The sequence below is a fragment of the Barbatula barbatula genome (genome assembly GCF_947034865.1).
Source record: "Barbatula barbatula genome assembly, chromosome: 1".
Taxonomy (NCBI): Eukaryota; Metazoa; Chordata; class Actinopteri; order Cypriniformes; family Nemacheilidae; genus Barbatula; species Barbatula barbatula.
Window position 1 is genome coordinate 24,036,081 of NC_136766.1, and position 19,560 is coordinate 24,055,640.

Sequence of the window (19,560 nt, forward strand, 5' to 3'; positions counted from 1 at the left end):
GTCACAAACACAGACTGACCCTGTCTCTGGTTAGCATCTGGGCTCGATTCTTGTGGATGATTTTAACAATGCCAGGCGGCTGAATCCAGGCCTCTCCATCCACCTGCACAGGTACACCTTCATCACCCAAGATGGTGATCTTCACCTGCCGACACTAAGGAGAGAAAGTGTGCATGTCAATAGATATATGTGTACACAGGTGTTAATTCTTAATAATAGTAAATTACGTCAGTTCATGACATGTTTTCTGTTACATAACGGGTAATGTTACACTTGAAATGATTGCTTATTAAAGTCTCTTAAAAGCCAAAACCAACATAAATATTTTGAGCAGTCTGTAGTCAGTGTATAAGCGTATGGGAGTGTGTAGGTGTGTGTGCAGACCTGGGCGATGCGGTGATGCTGTATGTTGATGACTCGAGACATGGCCATCTGCATGCTGCCAAACACAGCCACCACCTCCAGCTTCTTATCATCAAATGACGGAGCCCCAAAATTCTACATAAACAAATCGCACTTCTCAGTTTCCTTCTACATATTCTACACCTGTTTGCATCCTTCCCCCCTGATATATGCCACAAAGCCACTTGTCGCACCGACACATTTGATTGTATTTGCAACATGATGATGAAAGTGAATTGATGGATTGATGCAACTGTGGCTGATGTATACTGAAAGCTTTATTTGCAGCAATAAACAGAACGCGCTATTATTTATTGGCAGCTCAGAGAATTGAGATGCGCCGATGATAAATGCATGGCTCTGATTCAAGTGTATATCTCTGAGCTGATTCCACAGTTTGTTAACTAAGTGCTCTTCAGAAGTGAAGTTATACTGTAAGTGCCGTGTTTAAGTGCTGGATGCTCACGTTGTCCTCTTTGGTGCCACCCCAGAAATTAATTCCTCCTGCATAGCTGGGGATGTTTAAGACAGCAAGACCCTGAAGACTCGGTAGGGACATGGGCACTCCATCACACTGCAGAGAGAGAAAGAGAGAGAGATGGGGTTACATGACGTACGGTTTCTCAGAACAACACCTGAAACATAAAACCATGTGTGTGCAGTAAAGTGAGAAGTAAAGAGCATGTTTGCTTTTCCTCAGAGGTTACTAGAAGGTAAAATCCCATTAAGCCTTTGTTCTGATGGGTGTTCTCGTAGCTCAGCTTGTCTAGCAAAGACCATGGGTTTAATTCCCAGCAATGGCACTGTTCGTACCGATAAATTGTAAAACGTATCGTAGGTCACTTTGGATAAAAGCATTTGCTAAATGCACGTCTAAATGTGTTCTTCTTGTTCCCTGCGTTTGGCACATGCTCACCTCAAGCTGAACTCGTTGTTCCAGGTTCTTGTAGGTTTTTTGCACCAGTTCTCTGGTTCCTAGAACTCCGTACCACATCATGTTTTTAGTGCGACTGCTGTTAAAAACACAAGATTTCACAGTATCAGCATCGCACAAACACAACCAGTCATGAGTTTCCTTAAATAAAAAACACACAGATGGTTTAGCACCTTTCTGTTAAACACTGGAAGTGTTTCAGTTCTTTTAATGTGTTTGTACGAACGCAGATGCATTTTCTGTACTGATTTGAGTTCATATGGTTGTGAATAAATTTGAGAGACGTAAAACCCATTTAGATTCTGCATATGTGAAAGAAAACGTTTATCGTGTTTTCTCAAAATGTGAATCTTTCATGTAGTCATCACACTATTAATTTTGTTTTTCAAAATGTCTGCCTTTGCTGCTAATATATGTATTTAAAATGTGATAATATTCCATATTCACTAAGAGCCTGACTGTGTTTAGCATTTGGTCATTACGGTGGCCTGGAAGTGCAAAACAACAGAATTACCTACCTTTTACGGTTTGACTTATTTTGTTATTCCGGCATTGTGGAAGTGTTTAGCAATTTGTTGTGTCATTCTGCACTTCAAGGCCATGGCAGGTGATTCTTAATATTATGCCACCTAAAATAAAACCTCAAAATACCCTCACTACTTACATACCCTCCATTGTGCACAGCAGTTTGCAAGCTCTCTCACCTGCACTTTTTGGGGTGTTCCTCTCTCTTGTTATTGAATTCTAGAGATATTTTGGCATCCAGCCCGATGCCGAAATAGTTATTCATCACACACTTCTCTGTGCACTGCCTGTGGAAAAGAGAGACAAGCAGAATTGATGGGAACTGCTGCATGGCCAAATCTAACATTCGTCCAAAGGGACCCAATTATGTTATGAATGGAACAATCAAAAATAGCTTTTGAGGGTGTTGAATTGATGCTGGAAGTAGTCGTAATGCTCAGACCACAATTATCTTACATCCTAACTTTCTAATCTTTGTTACATGATTATTATAGGCTATAAAATATTGGCTTTGCTTTAAATCTACTCATTTAAACAGCCTTTGTGTGTCAGCATCAGATGCATGTTAGCACATTCAGTTCATCTCTGTGAAAACAGGTTCATGTCCACTGATACTCTTATGTTTTAAAGCTGTCAGTGAGTGCAAGAGCTAACAAACACTGGGGTATATCACAGTGTCAACATAATTCTATTGAAACCTCTCAGGCTGAATCATGACTGCTCAGCTCTGGAGGAAGATAAGAGCTCCGTCACATGTGTGTATGTGTTGGTGTGTGTTTGCACAGGCGTACACAGAATCTTCAGAGAAAAGCACAGTGCTGAAGCTCTCTGACTTCTCCAATAAAATAGGGGTTGTTGCGGTTGGACTCAATGGGGTTTGACCTGTCAATAAAATAAAGAAGTGTAAACGTGTCAGCTGCCACAATTAAAAAAGAGATTCAGTTTTTAATAATAAAAAAATGAATCTTACGGCTGGAACACACTACAAGATTTTATTAACACTTGCAGACTTTTTGAAAGTTTCAGATAGAAACGCACTAGCCGACTGATCAAATCTGCTGACTGGCACAGACTTTCTGAGCAAAAGTCTTGTAGTGTATTTCAGTCTTCACACTGATCTGATCTTGTTTTACCAGTGCAGCGGTGCCGTGTCTCGTTCAGGGCTATAGCTCGTGTTTTGACGCCCTTTAACGCGAACTGTGCAGTGCTACACATGAGCTCTTGATATTTCTGATGTCAATTAACTTTGAGCCTTTCGGGCCTTGGTATTTTGGCTTTTTTTTGCTCTTGTTCGCACTGACTGTTTTGAAGGACGACCTTTCCTGTCTCTTGGTTTCTGAAACAGCTGAGACCACCAGTGCATTCAAACACATTATTATTGTGCCGTACTCTTTTCACTCTGCCTTTTTTGTTTATTGTCTTTATATCAAATATGTTCAGCATTCCCATAATTCTTCATCTGCACAGCTGTAGTTCACATGCTTTTTTTGCTTGGCAACTGTGGTAGGTGTTTTATTTAAATGAATGTAATGAATTCACAGGTGGAGGTTAATTGTAATGGAACTGTGCCATTGGGGAATTGGTGAATCTGTATAGATACTTTCCATAAAACAATGCCTAATTAAAACAAAGTATGAAATTTAGCAAAATGGGGAACATAGAATATAAATAAATACTATGAATATTCATTGAGATTGTCACTCACGGGACTCCGCCTCTTTGAGGTCCTCACTGCTGCATCTTTTCATTGATGAACAGGATGACATTCTCTGCACCTGGGTGTGTCTGTTCTGTTCATCCACCACTGAGGAGATAGCGGGATGGAACCAATGACATTAATAGTCAGGAAATTTCCAGTAACCCTTTGCAATATGCATTCAAACCAGATCATTTAATTTTAGATTCAAATACAGTCAAGAAAACATCCACAGAAAAAATAAAGAGACCATTCCAAATGTTCATTCAATCAGGATTTTCAAATGTATTGTGGTCATTTCAGTCCAGTTTTATGTTGAATTTCAACAGAATCAAACCTCAGAGTGACAAAGTCATCCAACAGCATTGTGAAAGACTGACAGCATGACAAGACTATGGTGGTTATCGCATTAAAAAAAGAATTGTTTAACCTTTCCTAAATACATACGTTGTATAACTTAAAAGTGAACATGAACTTCTTTGCCGTTTTTAAGGTCTGAAAAAAATACAGAGCATCTTTTCTGTTATTTTGATCTGTTTCTCCAGTTTTCTGCAAATGTATGCAAATAGAAGCAATATTTTATTGTTAGACGTTTACAGAATGAAACAAATGTGATCATTTTACCTAAACACATCGTTATAAATAGTAAATTGAGAAACACTTAGAATAAACGGTCTCCTTATTTTTTCTGCAGCTGTATTTAGAGAAATTATTTTCATTATACAAGTTTTTTATTAAAGCATTTCCTTGCTTAGCTTCAAGCTTTCTCTAAATGCAAGGTGAAGTGCGACTAATCACTTTAAAATAATTTAATTCTGGCCCAAATTTGTCCTGTGCACTATTATATAGATCAAGTCATCTAAAATGATGTATGACCTTTTTCGGCTTGGTCTATGATTTGTCTGAGTGCTTTCTTCAGGCTGTTGGCCCTCAACATCAGCTGCTCTCTTGATCTGAAGGGTTTGGACTGATCAGTGTCGCCCTCCTCAGGTGAGATGGACCCGGCCGGTACCAGCTGGGCATTAGCATCGTCGCTCAGAGCCTTTACCAGAGAATCCAACTTTTCATTCAACATGGCACACTGAGAGAGACAAGCGAAACAAAACAGTGATGTTGATTTCTGTTGAGTTTGGCTAAAGAATAGGGCACGCCGTGCCACTGAGCTTTTTCTGCTTTACAGTTTCATTCTAGTCCTTTCTCGCTCAAAATACATATTCACAACTGGTCACAAATACACACACAAACTCAAGTCAGCAGCCTTTACCTTTTTTGCCATTGCATCAGCTTCTTCTTTATTCTCTGTGGCTCGTTCGTAAGCTTTGCCGACCTCTGCCACAAAATCATTAACCGTCCCACACAGAAACCTACAAACAAACCGAAAGAAAGAGAACGACAAACATGGGGAATGAGTCTGAACATGATACTACAAACATACCACAACGATTACAACATACACACACAGATTTCACTCACTTAGCAGATGATATTACGTCACTGTGTTTGTCCGAGTCCAGGATTTTGGTCAAGTGAGTGGCAACCGAATCAGCATATTGTGTAATCTGGAGACACGTTTAAAAAGAAAAATGGTCAGGTCAGGTCAGGGTGCTTAAAGGGACAGTTCACCCAAAAATAAAAATTCTGCCATCTCGAGTTATTGATATTTCTTATCCTATGTATATTTATTTTTTCTGATGAACACAGAGAAAGATATTTGGAAGAATGCTTGTAACCAAACAGTTCTAGGCCACCATTGACCATAGAAGGAAAAATTACAACGGTGGTCAAAAGTGCCCCAGAACTGTTCGCTTTACTACATTCTTTAGAACATTCATCAGAAGAAAGAAATATATACAGATTTGCAACAAATGAAGACAGAATTTTAGGGTGAACTGTCCCTTTAAGATATGTGGGAACATGTCACAATGTCATATTGACAATACTGACTATGTATTTATGTGTGTTTGAGGATGACCTGTAGGGGGCAGTCCTCCTTTGATGGATACATCCATGCTGTTGGGTCCTCCTCCTTTATGATCGCTGGAGTGTGTTTAGTGGGCACTTCGTAGGTCATCACACACCATCTGACAGCAAAACACACAGAGTTTGATGAAGAACCTTCCTTAACGTGTTTCCTTAATTCTCTCGTTGTCCTGTCGTCACTCACCTGTCCAGCATCTTGGTGGTTGCTCTCTCCAGTTTCTCAAGAACCTGCAGCAGCTGAGCATCATCATCACAAAGCCCTCCCCAGCCCAGCACACGCGCCAGGTCATTTCCAGTGCCCAACGGCAACACGCCCAACTGGCACTGTTAAACACACAATAAAGACCTACATCACATTTATGTACAGTATAGGGCAGATTTTATCTGGTTCTAAAATAAATTCAAAAGTATGGTAAAATTGTTATATTTTATTTGTGATTTGGCACATGCTATTGAACTTTCAAAGGAAAAAAAGAGGAGAGTTGTTTGTGCATGACTCGAAAAAATAACCAAGAAGGCCACAGTCAAACCAATTTTCCCAAATGACTTGACACAACAAATATTCCATTCGGTTGTTGTAACAAAGCAATAAAAATACTGGGTGTTCAAACCTGTTTGTGTAAGCCAAGTTTGTCTAGCTCAGACAGAACCCAGCCCACACTCCCATCTCCACCACAGACCAGAATACGGAAAGGCTCAAACTTCTGGAAGAGACGTAGCCTGTACACACAAAAATATGAAAAAAGCACCACATGTGTCAAATTCACTGTGCCAGCAAATGATTTGCTTCTAAATGTCACAATATTTTTAAAAGCAGCTGTAAGCTTGATAGCGCATTTCAGCTTTCCAGACTATTACAGCATCCAGTAAAAATGTTAAAAGCTAGACCTAGGAAAGGGATCCTGACTCTTCTATTGCCTTGCAAAGCTTTTTATTGACACTGCAGTGTGTGATCAGTGGTTGTGGACTTTACCCCAGCTGTGGGCCGCCGTTCATGAGGTCGAAGACCTGTGCCGGGTTCAGAAGCTGCTTAAACCTGCGCAGGAACTTAACGCCCTGATTATCACCGCTCTTACTGTTGACCAGCACCAGCAGAGGACTCGTGCAGGACGAACTTGTGGCGTTCCAGAAGCCTGGAGGAGAGGGGTGTGAGGGATGAAGGAGGAGAATGAAAGGATTGGAGAGGGAGGAGAGAGTGGAGGAGGGGGGAAAAGAACTTGGGAGGGGTGTCATGTTTGTAAATGTAATGATATTTGACTACTGTCTCTTTAACAATGGCTCTATAATAGCACAGTTGGACGTGGTCCAATGGTTATTGCATGTTTCTTTGGGCATGTACTACGCCGATAACATGTTTTGTTTGGAAATGCCATGAATATGATTCATTCAGAGACAGGGTGTACCGTGTATTAAAATTCAAGTGAATTACCATCTATTAATATGCTTTTTCATAGAGGTGCGTGTGAGCTTAGATTAAACTTGTTTTGTCTGCTTTAAATTGTTAAAGGAACAATGGCAAACATTTGAGCCGGACTATATATAGACCAATGCTCTCTATTAAAACTGAGAAGAAATCATAGTCTGTGGAGTAAAAAGTAAATGTGCATCATAATAATTTAGGACATATTTAAGGTCATTTGAAAAACCTCATATTACATTTATGAATGTTTTTTTTTACTTGTTGGCATCTTAATTTAACCAAATTTAAAAAGATGAAAATACAGTTTAAATAAATAAATTGAATGATTGTAGGAATACTATAAAGCGAATAACCTTAAACACTCTAATAGGGATAATTATATTTGACATAAATATTGACATTTATTCATTTAGCAGACACTTTTGTCCAAAACAACTTACAGTTTGAGTAACACAACAAAACACAAAATATAATAACGAAAGCATATTAAAACATATACGGGTGTAATGGACACAGCAGAGCTGTTGCAGTTGCCAGGGAAACCCTTACCGTCAGAGTCAATGCTGTTAAGTGCAGTGGGTGGGATTATGGAGACCTTACACTGACCCAGAGGACAAACCTTCCCCAACTGCTCCTTGCAGCTGTTATGCACCTACACGCACAGGGAATGTATAGAGAGACATCATTACAAAGACGGTGCAATAACCATCAGTATACCAGATGGAGACACACTGGTTCCACAAGGTACACACCTGTATAAATATGATGGCATAGTTTTTTTCCAGTAAACTGTGGGTGTTTTTGAGATGTTTCTAGTTGTCATGGTTACAGAATGAAGTAGGTGTAATATTGAGGCGTGTGTAGCATAGAACATATACACAACAATGTGAGTGGGCTGGAAGGTGACGTACAATGGCCTTGCACCAGAGGCAGCGCCAGTCCTGCAGTCGGCGAACGCTACCGCAATTTTTGTCGCACACCAAACACTTAGCACTGACCGGCAGGTTCCCCTCCAGCCACTGGTGTGGCATAGACACCTGTACATACACATGAAAGCATTTATTTAGCCACGGTAAACACCATTAAATGTACACTAAATGAGGTTCACTTACTCCATCCTCATCTTCGATGATGTCATTTCCTATGGAGGCCAAAGTGGTCCACTTACAGTTGTTTGTTGATCGCACGGCACATCGTTTATGGGCTTTAAATTTGCACACTTTGACACGCACACACGCACACACACACACACACACACACACACACACACACACACACACAGTGAAAAGACAACAAAGAACAGTATTCTGTACACATCACTAGAACGTAATAATAGGCTGACGGCAATGTTCCTATTTACAACTCATCAATACAGCTCTAAACAAACAGTCGTTGTTTGTTTTCGGGACTATATAAACATGCGTGAAAGGGTAAATGGCACAGAAAGCTAAAAACAAAACATATTGTTTATAAAGGTTGGAATAGAGAAAAATAAAAAAAACAGAAGACTTGTGTTTGTTTACCTTCACAAGAAAGGCCGTGAGAGGTGACCCCGGGCAGAGCCTCTCGACACACATTGCAGAAAGTGGGGCGAGCGTGAGAGCAGGCGTACCAGTTGTGCATCCCGGAAAAATGCTCCATGTTAAACTGACTGGCCTGAAATCAGTGAAAACATGACACGTCTATATCTCTGGATTGTACTGTAGGTAATACGGATCAAATACGATACAGCAGCTTCCAGTACACCCCAAAACCATTGAAAAAATGATTTTCATTTTTGGGAGAATTATTCCACGCACTCAATTGTATAAACCAGTGTTCCAGATTTTGGGGATTTTTGAGAACACGAAGGACAAAAATATCAAATATTTTTGCTGCACAGCTTTTTGTTTATTGGAGCTGCTTAACTAAGACTGAAATGTACCCAAGAGAACGAACTGTATTAGCAATTATCAGCATTAAAGGGATTTTGAAATGAATTATTTAACCTCAAGTTGATCGAAAGCATGTAAATGTCTTTGTGTGGTTGAACACAAAGAAAGGTATTTGGAAGAATTTATTTGGAAAGTGTCTGGGGCACCTTTGACTTGCACCACATTAATTGTTTTTCTATGGTAGTCAATGGTGCCTCAGAAATGTCAGTTGCTTACATTTTCTAAATATCTTTCTTTGTATTTGACAAAACAAAGACATGTACACAGGTTTGGAACAACTTGAGGTTGAGTAATTCATGACAGAATTTTTGGGTAAACTATCCCTTTAATGCACATATTTGAACTCTTCAGTTAGGGAGGATGGGGTCAGCGGTCAGGGTTTAAAAACGAACCTCGTAAGTCTCCCATTTCTGCACAGACTTCAGAGCACTGATCCAGTCTTCCATCTCCTTCCTGCTCTCTGCACACAACATCAACTTACGGAATGGAGTGATAACCTGAAAGAGAAACTAAATTAAAAATGGTACAACTGTCATAATGAATGAATGAATGAATGAATGAATGAATGAATGAATGAATGAATGAATGAATGAATGAATGAATGAATGAATGAATGAATGGAAACCTGGTGAGCTGCCTTAGCAGCATTTTTCAAAATGCTCACTAGGTTATGAGACAGCTAGATGTTTGGAGATGTGCTTACTGTGAAGCTGTTATTGATGTTCTTGGTGCTGGTCTCTGCCACACTGGCATCTGAGAGGTCGACCTCATCAAATATGAGAGACTGTAACAAAACAGTAACATGGTTCTGAGAGACCCACCAAAACCAATCAAACTCAAACTTTTGGGGTCAATTTACACTAAAAGGACGCAGTGCCCCCTATTGTTACCTTTGCATCTTTGGCATAGTAAAGAGTCCTGCCTCGCAGTTTGAAATATCTCCTCTTCCATCTTTGAAATGAACTGGTCTGTTTCAATAGAAGTCCTTCCTTCACACTCTTCTACGCACACAAAAAAGAAGGAAAAGGTTAAACTAGCACACAAGCCAGCTAATGAAATACAACATCTGTTGTGAATGTGTGTTCACGTGTCAGTGTGCGTAGACATATTTGCCACCAGGGACATTTTCCATAATGAAACATTTTCATGACATGGCGTGACGTGCTATTTTTAGAAATTGCTTCAAAGTCCTGTGGATTTACTTGTGTTTATGAAATTGCTTTCTTTGCAGGTGCACGGAAATCAAATCTTGTTATACTAAACAAAAATAAACAATGAGTCAAAACTCTTGAGGTGCCATGCTTTAAAAGAACAGTCCAAAACATTTACTTTTCACTATTGTTCCATACCAATAAGACCTGCTACTATGGAACAAAAAAGGTAGACTTTTACTGACAGACAGCCTCAGACACCGTTCACTTTCATCGTTGGGCAATTCCAGCGTTATGGATGTGACATCTTCAGTCAAAACTTGAAATATAAATTCTGAGAGAATGTATTCATTATCAAAATACTGAATCATCTGCTAATATTTCAACCAACCCCTGATGAGTCCAGACATCAGAAAAATATCAGTCTATGCACAGGTTTTACATTTAAAAGAGAAAAAAAGAATGTGTTATAAAGGATACAAGTTTTGTACATAGTACGTAGGATTTCTCTGAATTAAAATGTGCAAACCAGAAGCAATAATACACAACAAGGTTTGATCTTTATAGAACGTAAAATAGGCATTGTATATTTTCAATTTGAATGTGCCCATTTATGAAGAACATAAACCACAAAAAAAGCTTTTTAATTGAATTGAATTTGGGACTATAGTAAGTCTGTCAGTTCTTAAATACTACATCACTTTAAAAGGTTTTGAAACATTAAGAATGTTTAAAACAACAAGTCAATTATTATACCTTTATCAAGTCTGCAGTCCAGTAACAATAGCTTATCACTTCAGAACAAGTGCTACAGCTCTATTTAAACACTGTCATTGACCGCAGGGGAAAAGACTTACGAGGGCTTATGTAAGTTTATTGGTGCATTAAAATCCTGTCAAATGGGCTGTTCGAGTCTCTTTCTGATAACATTTTATGTGAAGTGGGACACTGATATACCGTAACAACATAATTAAAAATCAGTTTGTTTACTCATAATCTTTTCTTTTCATTTGTTTCCTCCTACGTCCTTTCCTGTGAATTGGCTTTGCTAATAAGAAAACACGGATTAGGGTAAAGGCAAGGTTAGGGAACAGTAAAACTGCTCTGGGTTGCCTAGCAACATTTCTGGCAAAACACCAATGGGAAAGAAGGCACATTTTTTATAAAGTTCACCGTGAACCTCTCAACTCATCTCCAACTTTTGTCATAAACATTAGCGCTCCAATCTGGATTCTGATAAAGGACTTAAAACAAGTCATCAAATCCACAACTGCGCTCTGAATCTAGCTGTGCCTCGTGTCAGATAAGCATCGCAATCGAATTACTTGTCTGAACCTGCTGTAACATATTCTGTCGGCTGTGCTGACGTGAGATGTGGATTTCATAAGCAGCTCGTGTTTCAACCGGTCAGAAGTGAGACAGGCTGATGGGACAGGAAGCGACAGCGTCGGCGTCTGTCATGCTGCACGGCTGTTGCTAATCATTAAGGAAATGCCTGGCGATCTGCCAAGAGTTATGACCTTCATAAGTAGGGAAGGAATCAAAAGAAACAGAGAAGAGACGTGGGGAAATGGAGAAAGTGTGCGTGTGAAAGAGAGATCTGTACAGAGTAAGTCACCTGTTACATTCTGAATGTCCCTTCTTTAACACCCGTCGCATTTCCGTCACCTTTAAGAGTCTGTGTGTAAATATGCGTGACTTAAGGGGATACTTCACCCAAAAATGTATATTCTGTCATCATTTACTCACTTTCGAGTTGTTCCAAATCTGTATACATTTCCTTGTTCTGATGAACACAGAGATAGATATTTGGAAGAATGCCATCTACCGTTTTTATCCAGTGATACTTTGCTGCAGCACACAATGACATTAATGTGTTGATACTCAGCTGCCATTGGTCATCTGCGTTTGAGGGGAGGGACTTAGGGATAGGTCAATTATGCGATGAAGGAAAGGTTTGTGGATCTATGGCAACCAATACTTCTGCTTTATGATGTTCCCTCAAGCAAATAGCACAACAGAGGGATACAATATAAAGGCTGGTAAACGCTAACGGATACGCAACCCAGTGAGCATTACACATGAAACCATTCATTCTGACGGCCAGTACAAGACACGCAACATCTTGTTTGTGGAAGACACTTGCTAGTTCTGCCTTTCTCAATGATGTCTTGCACATTGTTAAAGAGACAGACATCACTCCCTGCATCTCGTCAAAGCAGAGCTGCTTCAACATTCATAAAATATGAAGAGACTCATGCATGCACTCACTTCACTTTGATCCTTCACACAAACACATACACACGAGGTACCATGTCCAGACATTGCCGCATCACACTTCACTTTTACTCACACTGAACTTTGTTTTACTATATAGTTGAGGACATCCTATAGATTTCTACTGTTTAATAATCAGGCTAATAATATTAATGTTTGACTGATTTGAAAGGCTTTTTCTCACTAGGGACATGTGCTCAGAAGTATAGCCAAACCTACACAAACCCCATCTCCCCACACATACAGTGATGTCAGAACGGTGACTCAGAGCTCTAAGGACAGACATTCTCTCACAATGATTGCTATTTTTGTTTAATCTCTACCCCAATCCCCCCACCCTTAGCTTTCTTTCCCATTCGGTTAACTTCCTCACCCTCAGCTTCTATATTCTCTGTATCCTCTTCCTCCTTAATGCGTCATTGCAGTTCACCCAGTCATTTATTTTTTCCTTATGGCGTCATTGTCTGTTCCATCCTCCTCCTCTTACTCTGTCCCCTCACTCTTCTGAAGGACACAAAATCTGCAGTGCACCCCGTAGACCTGGAACTACATATCCCATGAGTCTTTTCAGCAAGATGGAATATGCTAACGTCTATTAGCACTCCATTTAGCTCAATGACGGTCCCTAAGCCTACTCGTGGGTCTTTAAAAGTGCATCATTTTAAACTCCGTTTTTGAACCAGTGAGCCGTGAATGTCACGTCATTCTGGATCCCCAAAATAAGGTCACGACAAAGCTGTTTGGCACTACAAGAATGTCCTCAGTCTTTTATAGTGATACTCAGCAGTTACGTCAAAGGCTGCAGACAGAGAAAACTCATAGTCAAGCGTTCAAAAATAATATTCCGATTGCACCAAAAATATTATTGCGAGATTTAATTGATCCTTTTTAACTATTGATATTAATATACGGTCTTCTGATCCCCCAGCTACTGTTAATGTGGATGTGAGTGGCTGGTTTAGTCAAAGCATCACAGCCATTAGGACAATCATGTGTCATTACACAGATAATGAGACTAAATAACTCATCTCCAACCCAGCTCAGCAACTGCACGATTTATGTTAGAACGAAAGGGATGTACAGCAATTACGCCACCAAGCACGTAAAGAAAGCATGAGACAAAATGACAAGAAAAGTTCAGTAGGGTCCTTTAAAAAAGGATCCTCAAGCAATAAAGCCAAAAGAAACAAATCATTACACATCTTCCGCTCGGCTGGGATATTTTACCACATGTACATCATAGACATGCATGATGAATTTGTAGCTAATCCGAATTTTTCAATGACATATTTTGTGTACGATGCGAATTGAATCCCTACACCTAATGTCACTGACATGAAAGCAAAACATACAAATAAGATGTTAAAAAAATGCATTGGCCGTCTCATAAAAAAGTGACAAAGGGTGAGATTTTAGCATAAGATTAATTCTGACTATTATACTAGATTATGTTTTTTCCTCTACAAGCTGAGTGCCTGCTTTCACGACAAGATCAATGTTAACATTTCCAACACGTCTCCTATTATATTTCATAATATGAGAGTTATGCAGGACTAATCTTTTAATCTAAACGAACACAATATTTCGTTTGGTTCACAAAAATGACCATACTTCCTCTCAATCACACCTGATAATAGATACAGTAGATCTAAAACCGTGTCGTGTGACCAGACTGATAATAGACCGGCAGAAGCGGTCATATCACCACACAACCGCACTGTTCCTCCGTTTCACAGTAGGAATATGGCTTCTTGATACTAAATAAAAGCAGCAACCAATCCCCCAAAACATACAATAAACTGAAACTTTCGACCAATCATCTTTTAGTTGCAATGTGAACACCAATAAGCTATCTGCAAACACAGCTGTCATGAAAACAAAACAGTGTTTCAAACGTGGGACCAAAAGAGAGTGAATGATAACACACCTGTCATAACCTTCCTTGCATATGCATGTTCTTCAAAAACCAATATGTTCAACTACTTTCCCGTAATCGCTTCAACAGAAAATGTCAAACTTCTTATTTACATAATGTTTCAGAATGCTTCTTTCTGCGAGAGCCGTGGAACAAGGCGTGTAAACAGTCAATAGGGGGTCCTTGGTTTTGTGAAGGCTGAGAACTGCTGTTCAAGACCTGTTAATAAAAGATGTTTGATTCCAGACTCGGTATGCAGCATGTATACAGTATGTGTCCACTGAGACCGTCTGGGTAAGAAGGCACCGTCTGGTTAAAGTTGAGTTAGAGCCAGACCGATTACCCAAAGCGCCCACGGAGACCATGAGTCCCTTTCACAGCTAGTAATTAACCTAATGAACTGATTACAACCCCAGCAGTACATATCTATGTGAGTGTTTGTTGATGTGTGTGCATGTGCCATATAATTACAGACTAAACTCGCCAAAGGCGAGAATTTAGTACCTCTGAGGTGTTGCCTTGAAGAACCCAAGATTCATACAGTTATGGTGTCAGACGTGTGTGCTAATGGCAACCACAGCACACATACATATTGCATGTTACTGAATGATAAAGAAATATTTCCAAACAATTATAATAAATACACTTTATTGTTTGGAAAATGTTGAGCATATGCAATATTGGTGATGTTAAATATACTCTGAACCTGGTATTGACAACAACATCATGGGGGGATTGACCCCCGTTACTGTCTTCCACATAGTCCTAAATATGTACCTCTTCGAAATATACAGTACGGTTCAGTAATGCTTCGAAATATTTGAATTCCGACGTCATCTGGTGTAAAACCATCTCTAAAAGCTTTACTTGAAACCAGGAGTGTTTGTTTTCCCAGCGTGCATCTTGCCAGGGGCAACGAGGGATGCCGACAGCCGGAGAAAGGGAGAGAAACGCTTTCAAGTCTTAAACAGGATGAAGCTAGTCACCAGAGAATGAGAGACATAAAAGAGAGAGAGTTCTTTGAACTGCAAAATGGTCAAGTGATGTACTCCCCCAACACCCCGGAGGGCATCTATACTGCGCCTGCCAGCTGTTTCACACATCAGTGTTTATGGCATGATAAATGAATCCATTTCAATTTGTTACCACATTGATCGGAGACACCTAATGTCTGTTTCAGACAGCCGGGATATACAGTATGCAAATTGTTGTACGTGCAATGTATGGAGTAATGTTTATCATGCTGCTATAAAGATCAGTGCGGTTGGTCTTCAGTTTAGTATTTGGGTTATTAATCGGTTAGGTTTCATTGTTATCGTTAAATGTTGATATTGTATAATCTGGTCGTGCTGGGAATGTGGCACTGTTGGGGAAAAACTGAAAATCAAAAGTCTCCCTTTGCCCTCAAATTGATAAAGAGAAAAAAGGTTCACCCAAAAATTCTGTCATTTATTTACCCTCATATTAAACCAGTATGACTGCAGAACGCAAAAGAAGATATTTTGAAGAATGCTGGTGACCAACATTCCTCAAAATATCTTCTTTTGTGTTTAGCAAACGCATGAAAGTCACACAGGTGACAAGAGGGTGAGTACATGATGACAGAGTTTTCATTTTGGGGTCAACTGTCTCTTTAAAGGAACTGTCGCCCCCTTGTCATTTAAAACCTTTTTGACTTTCTTTCTTCCGCAGAGCACAAGAAAAAATATTTTGAGGAATGTTGTTAACAGCCCCTCATTCACTTGCATTTTTCTAAATTTTTCTAAATATCTTCTTTTGTGTTCTGTAAATGAATTAAACGTAAATGTCAAATCTAACTACTCCTTTAAGGCTAAGAAAGGATTAGATGGGATAGTGTTTTTCTTAAAATATAAATGTATGTATATACATACGTGTGTATGTGTCTTTAGGAAAATGGTTATTCACAACAAGCTTTTCATTAGCGTTACAGTTATCAGATCAGCACAAACGGGCACACTCTGCTAAAGTAGCTCACATAAATCTAACAGCACACACACACCCTGCATAACTCATTATTTGAGCAAATACACAAATGCATGAGCACACAATGACAATCATAAATCAACAGGTGACAGAGAAAAACAGAGGAGGAGATCACCACATGGATGAGACAGAGAAAGCATCCCCCTCTTGAGAGCCTGTCAATGCCAAACAAACAAATTAGAACGTAAAATAAGACTCCTCATTGCTCTAAATGAACACACATACACACACACGTTTGTTTTGGCCTTTTAGGGAACTTAATTACAATAGACTTCTACTTTTTTGTGTGTTTTCTACTTCTAAATCACCCCACGGAAACCTTTTAGCGTTTTCAAATAAGCATCATTCACAATGTTTCTTAATCATTTTCCTTCATGAGGACCCACAAGGACAAACACACAAAACCACACACACAGACAGCAATACATAAAAGTCTGACACACACGTTAAGGATGACAAACAGAATCCAGTATCTCAAACCTCTAAGCAGATGCTACTGTCAACTGTCTGGCTTTCTCGTGTCGTTCTTCCTGAACTGCTCGACGAAGTTTCTAAAAAGTCTTCTTCTCTCAGATGGCCGACATCTCCCTGCCCAAGCCCATCACAGCCAAACGAGAAAGGAGCAAAGCAGCACATATCGCCTGGACACAGCCTGGGCATGATGGGTCGCTTTAAGCATCTACTCACACATACACACTCAAATAAAACGCTGCACAGGTAGCAAGCGGTAACACGTGCCGACTTCCTCTTTGCCGCACCTGAAAGACACGCCTTGCTTTAAAACATAACTTCCTCTTACAGGTGAGGTGATATGTCAGCACAGCCTGTTACGCATGACCTGCCTACTGATAATGAATACACACGCTGGCGTGGGGCGGTCTAAATTTAGACCTAGATAAACAAGTTTGGTGAGCATTATTACTGAGCACATAGAGCCGCGCTACTGTAAATCAAAACCAAAATACATTTTCTCATTGGCTTTCATATCCTGATTTATACTGAAAACATTTTTATACGCCAGAAAAATACATTTGACTGTGCTAATATACATCCATACGAATGTGGATAAATAGCAATGAGCATAAATAGGCAGCAAGTAAGACTTTTGATAAATGCACACAGAGCCTTTCAGAGGTGGCGATTTGTCTAAACTATTTTGAACTAAAAGTTAACAAGTGCCTTAAATGAATGAAAGAAAACGCTGGGAAAATGATTATATCTGGTTAACATCTTGACTGTGGAACACTGACCAAATCTAGAAGTGTTAGTTGTCACAGAAACAGGTGGGATGTCGAAGATATGAGCAAGACGCATGTGGTGAGAGGTGGAAAAATATGGAAACACAGACCGAAACGCTCACACAGACACACACAGTGATGCACGAGGGGTGGGCTTTGGCGGCTGTGTCTACTGGTCTCATTTTCTCTTGGAAGAATTGGACAAGGAGACACTTTAATGAGACCGAGCAAAACGATATCATCATCATCTCCCTGACAGCAAACACAGACGTGATACGTTCAGATGGCTTTTCATTCTACAAAACACACAGATACTCTTTTCTAAAAATATGACGTCACTTTAAACCTTCTGGCCTAGTCTGTGATTTTTCGACCTAGTAATAAGATCAAATCTGCATTTACTACAGGACAGGTTTGATTTCATAAGGCTCTGGCTATGAGAATAAGATGTGTGTAAGGGAGAGATGGAACTATACCAAGACAGGCAGAATAAGTGTTTTTGTGGATTGCAATTAGTTGTAAAGACACTAGGGGGCACTTGAGCTGTACTGCAGTTTTTTGTAACTGTCTGTTGCTGTCTCTGGTGAGCCGCAAAGACTCATACAACAGTATGTGCTGATCACATACACACATGCACGCATGCACACACACACACACACACACACACACACACACACACACACACACACACAAACACACACCCGTCTGGTTTATTATCGTGGTGTAATGAGTTTTATACTGTTCAAACTGTATATTTTATCCCCTACCACTAACCCAACCGCTAAACCTAAAGATCATTGAAAGCTTTTGCATTTTAGATTAACAAATACTATTATTCTGTACAATTTATACGCTTTTTTGCACGTGGGGACCTCAATTTTGGTCCCCGCGGCGACACGAGCCCCTATTAGTTGGTGAGCATTCAGGTCCTCACCGGTATATAAAAATAAGGCCACAAACACAGACACACACACACAAACAGATAATCACACACATTCATAAACGGCCATTAACATTCACACTGGTGTAATTCCTCAAACACAGCTGACATTACATGGCGGCCCATGACATTATGATGGCATGCAGGGTTGTCATAGCAACTGTGCTAGTACATTGGCCCCTAGGTTGGCAGAGAAACCGACGTTTTAAAGGGCCAACAGGCCTCACACATAAGCCCACACTGTACATCAACACAAATTCCCACACCATCATGCTGGGTTGAAGGCGACCTGCTGCTGGAGAGGAAATAAAATGCTTTGTCACTTCCTGCGAGAGATCGCAACGAACGCAGAGGGGCCTGAGCCAGCTAATCTGTGTATAGAGAGAGACAGAGCTCTCTATACACTAAGTTAAACATAATGAACCCCGGGCATCAGATTGAGTACCTGATCAGTCACCTCTGACCTCTCTTATGATATACAGCATAAGAAACACGGCTGGATGCGGAGACAGAGTCTCTTAGTGCCATTATGATGACAATTAGGAAATGGAATTCTTGTCAAAAACAACACTTGGGGAAATAAAATGAACATACTGTATGTTTATGCACACACACACACACACACACACACACACACACACACACACACACACACACACACACACACACACACACGCACACACACACACACACAGCTGCTTATGGGAAATTGCTCTAATCTCATTGCTGAGTTACTGGTGATTGCTTTCAGCATACGCCACAAATCTGAGGCTGATTTTACATAATCCTTTGAGAGAGAGAGAGAGAGAGAGAGAGAGAGAGAGAGAGAGAGAGAGAGAGAGAGAGAGAGGAGAAGGCCGATTCCATTAGGTTATCTGTCCTAGGTTTCTTTCTCTTTCATATTTCCTTACATAAAGACAACCGTTAAACAACACTTTCTGTGCCTTCTAACTTTCTATTGGCCGCTCCTCACAAAGGAGCCACAAGTACTCAGACAAAGTAAGAAAGGCCCAGAGATCTCCCACAGAGGTGACATCACACACAGAGCGAACACCTGTTGTTCCTCTCATAAGCATTGGCGTGAACAAAGCTTTCAGAAATCTTGTCCCCGCTGCTCCTTTATGACACACACAAAAAAAACACG

At 40.1% G+C, this 19,560-nt stretch overlaps 1 protein-coding gene across 4 annotated transcripts in view; it reads right to left on the reverse strand.

Annotated features, from left to right (window-relative positions):
• Positions 1–19,560, reverse strand: part of LOC306898233 (diacylglycerol kinase delta) — a 49,748-nt gene that overhangs the window by 4,951 nt on the left and 25,237 nt on the right. For 3 of the 4 annotated variants that reach the window (XM_079463548.1, XM_079463547.1, XM_079463546.1), the window contains 21 exons: positions 9,782–9,892; positions 9,595–9,675; positions 9,284–9,388; positions 8,481–8,613; positions 8,070–8,176; positions 7,869–7,994; positions 7,507–7,609; positions 6,511–6,670; positions 6,149–6,257; positions 5,722–5,861; positions 5,530–5,638; positions 5,031–5,116; positions 4,822–4,921; positions 4,434–4,638; positions 3,567–3,665; positions 2,653–2,743; positions 2,041–2,148; positions 1,319–1,415; positions 869–976; positions 385–498; positions 20–154 (listed from right to left, as the gene is read on the reverse strand). In XM_079463548.1, coding sequence (XP_079319674.1) covers positions 20–154; positions 385–498; positions 869–976; positions 1,319–1,415; positions 2,041–2,148; positions 2,653–2,743; positions 3,567–3,665; positions 4,434–4,638; positions 4,822–4,921; positions 5,031–5,116; positions 5,530–5,638; positions 5,722–5,861; positions 6,149–6,257; positions 6,511–6,670; positions 7,507–7,609; positions 7,869–7,994; positions 8,070–8,176; positions 8,481–8,613; positions 9,284–9,388; positions 9,595–9,675; positions 9,782–9,892 — 2,427 coding nt within the window. Of the gene's footprint in view, positions 1–19; positions 155–384; positions 499–868; positions 977–1,318; positions 1,416–2,040; positions 2,149–2,652; positions 2,744–3,566; positions 3,666–4,433; positions 4,639–4,821; positions 4,922–5,030; positions 5,117–5,529; positions 5,639–5,721; positions 5,862–6,148; positions 6,258–6,510; positions 6,671–7,506; positions 7,610–7,868; positions 7,995–8,069; positions 8,177–8,480; positions 8,614–9,283; positions 9,389–9,594; positions 9,676–9,781; positions 9,893–16,718; positions 16,989–19,560 lie in introns of those variants that run through there. The other variant, XM_079463549.1, reaches the window with a different exon arrangement.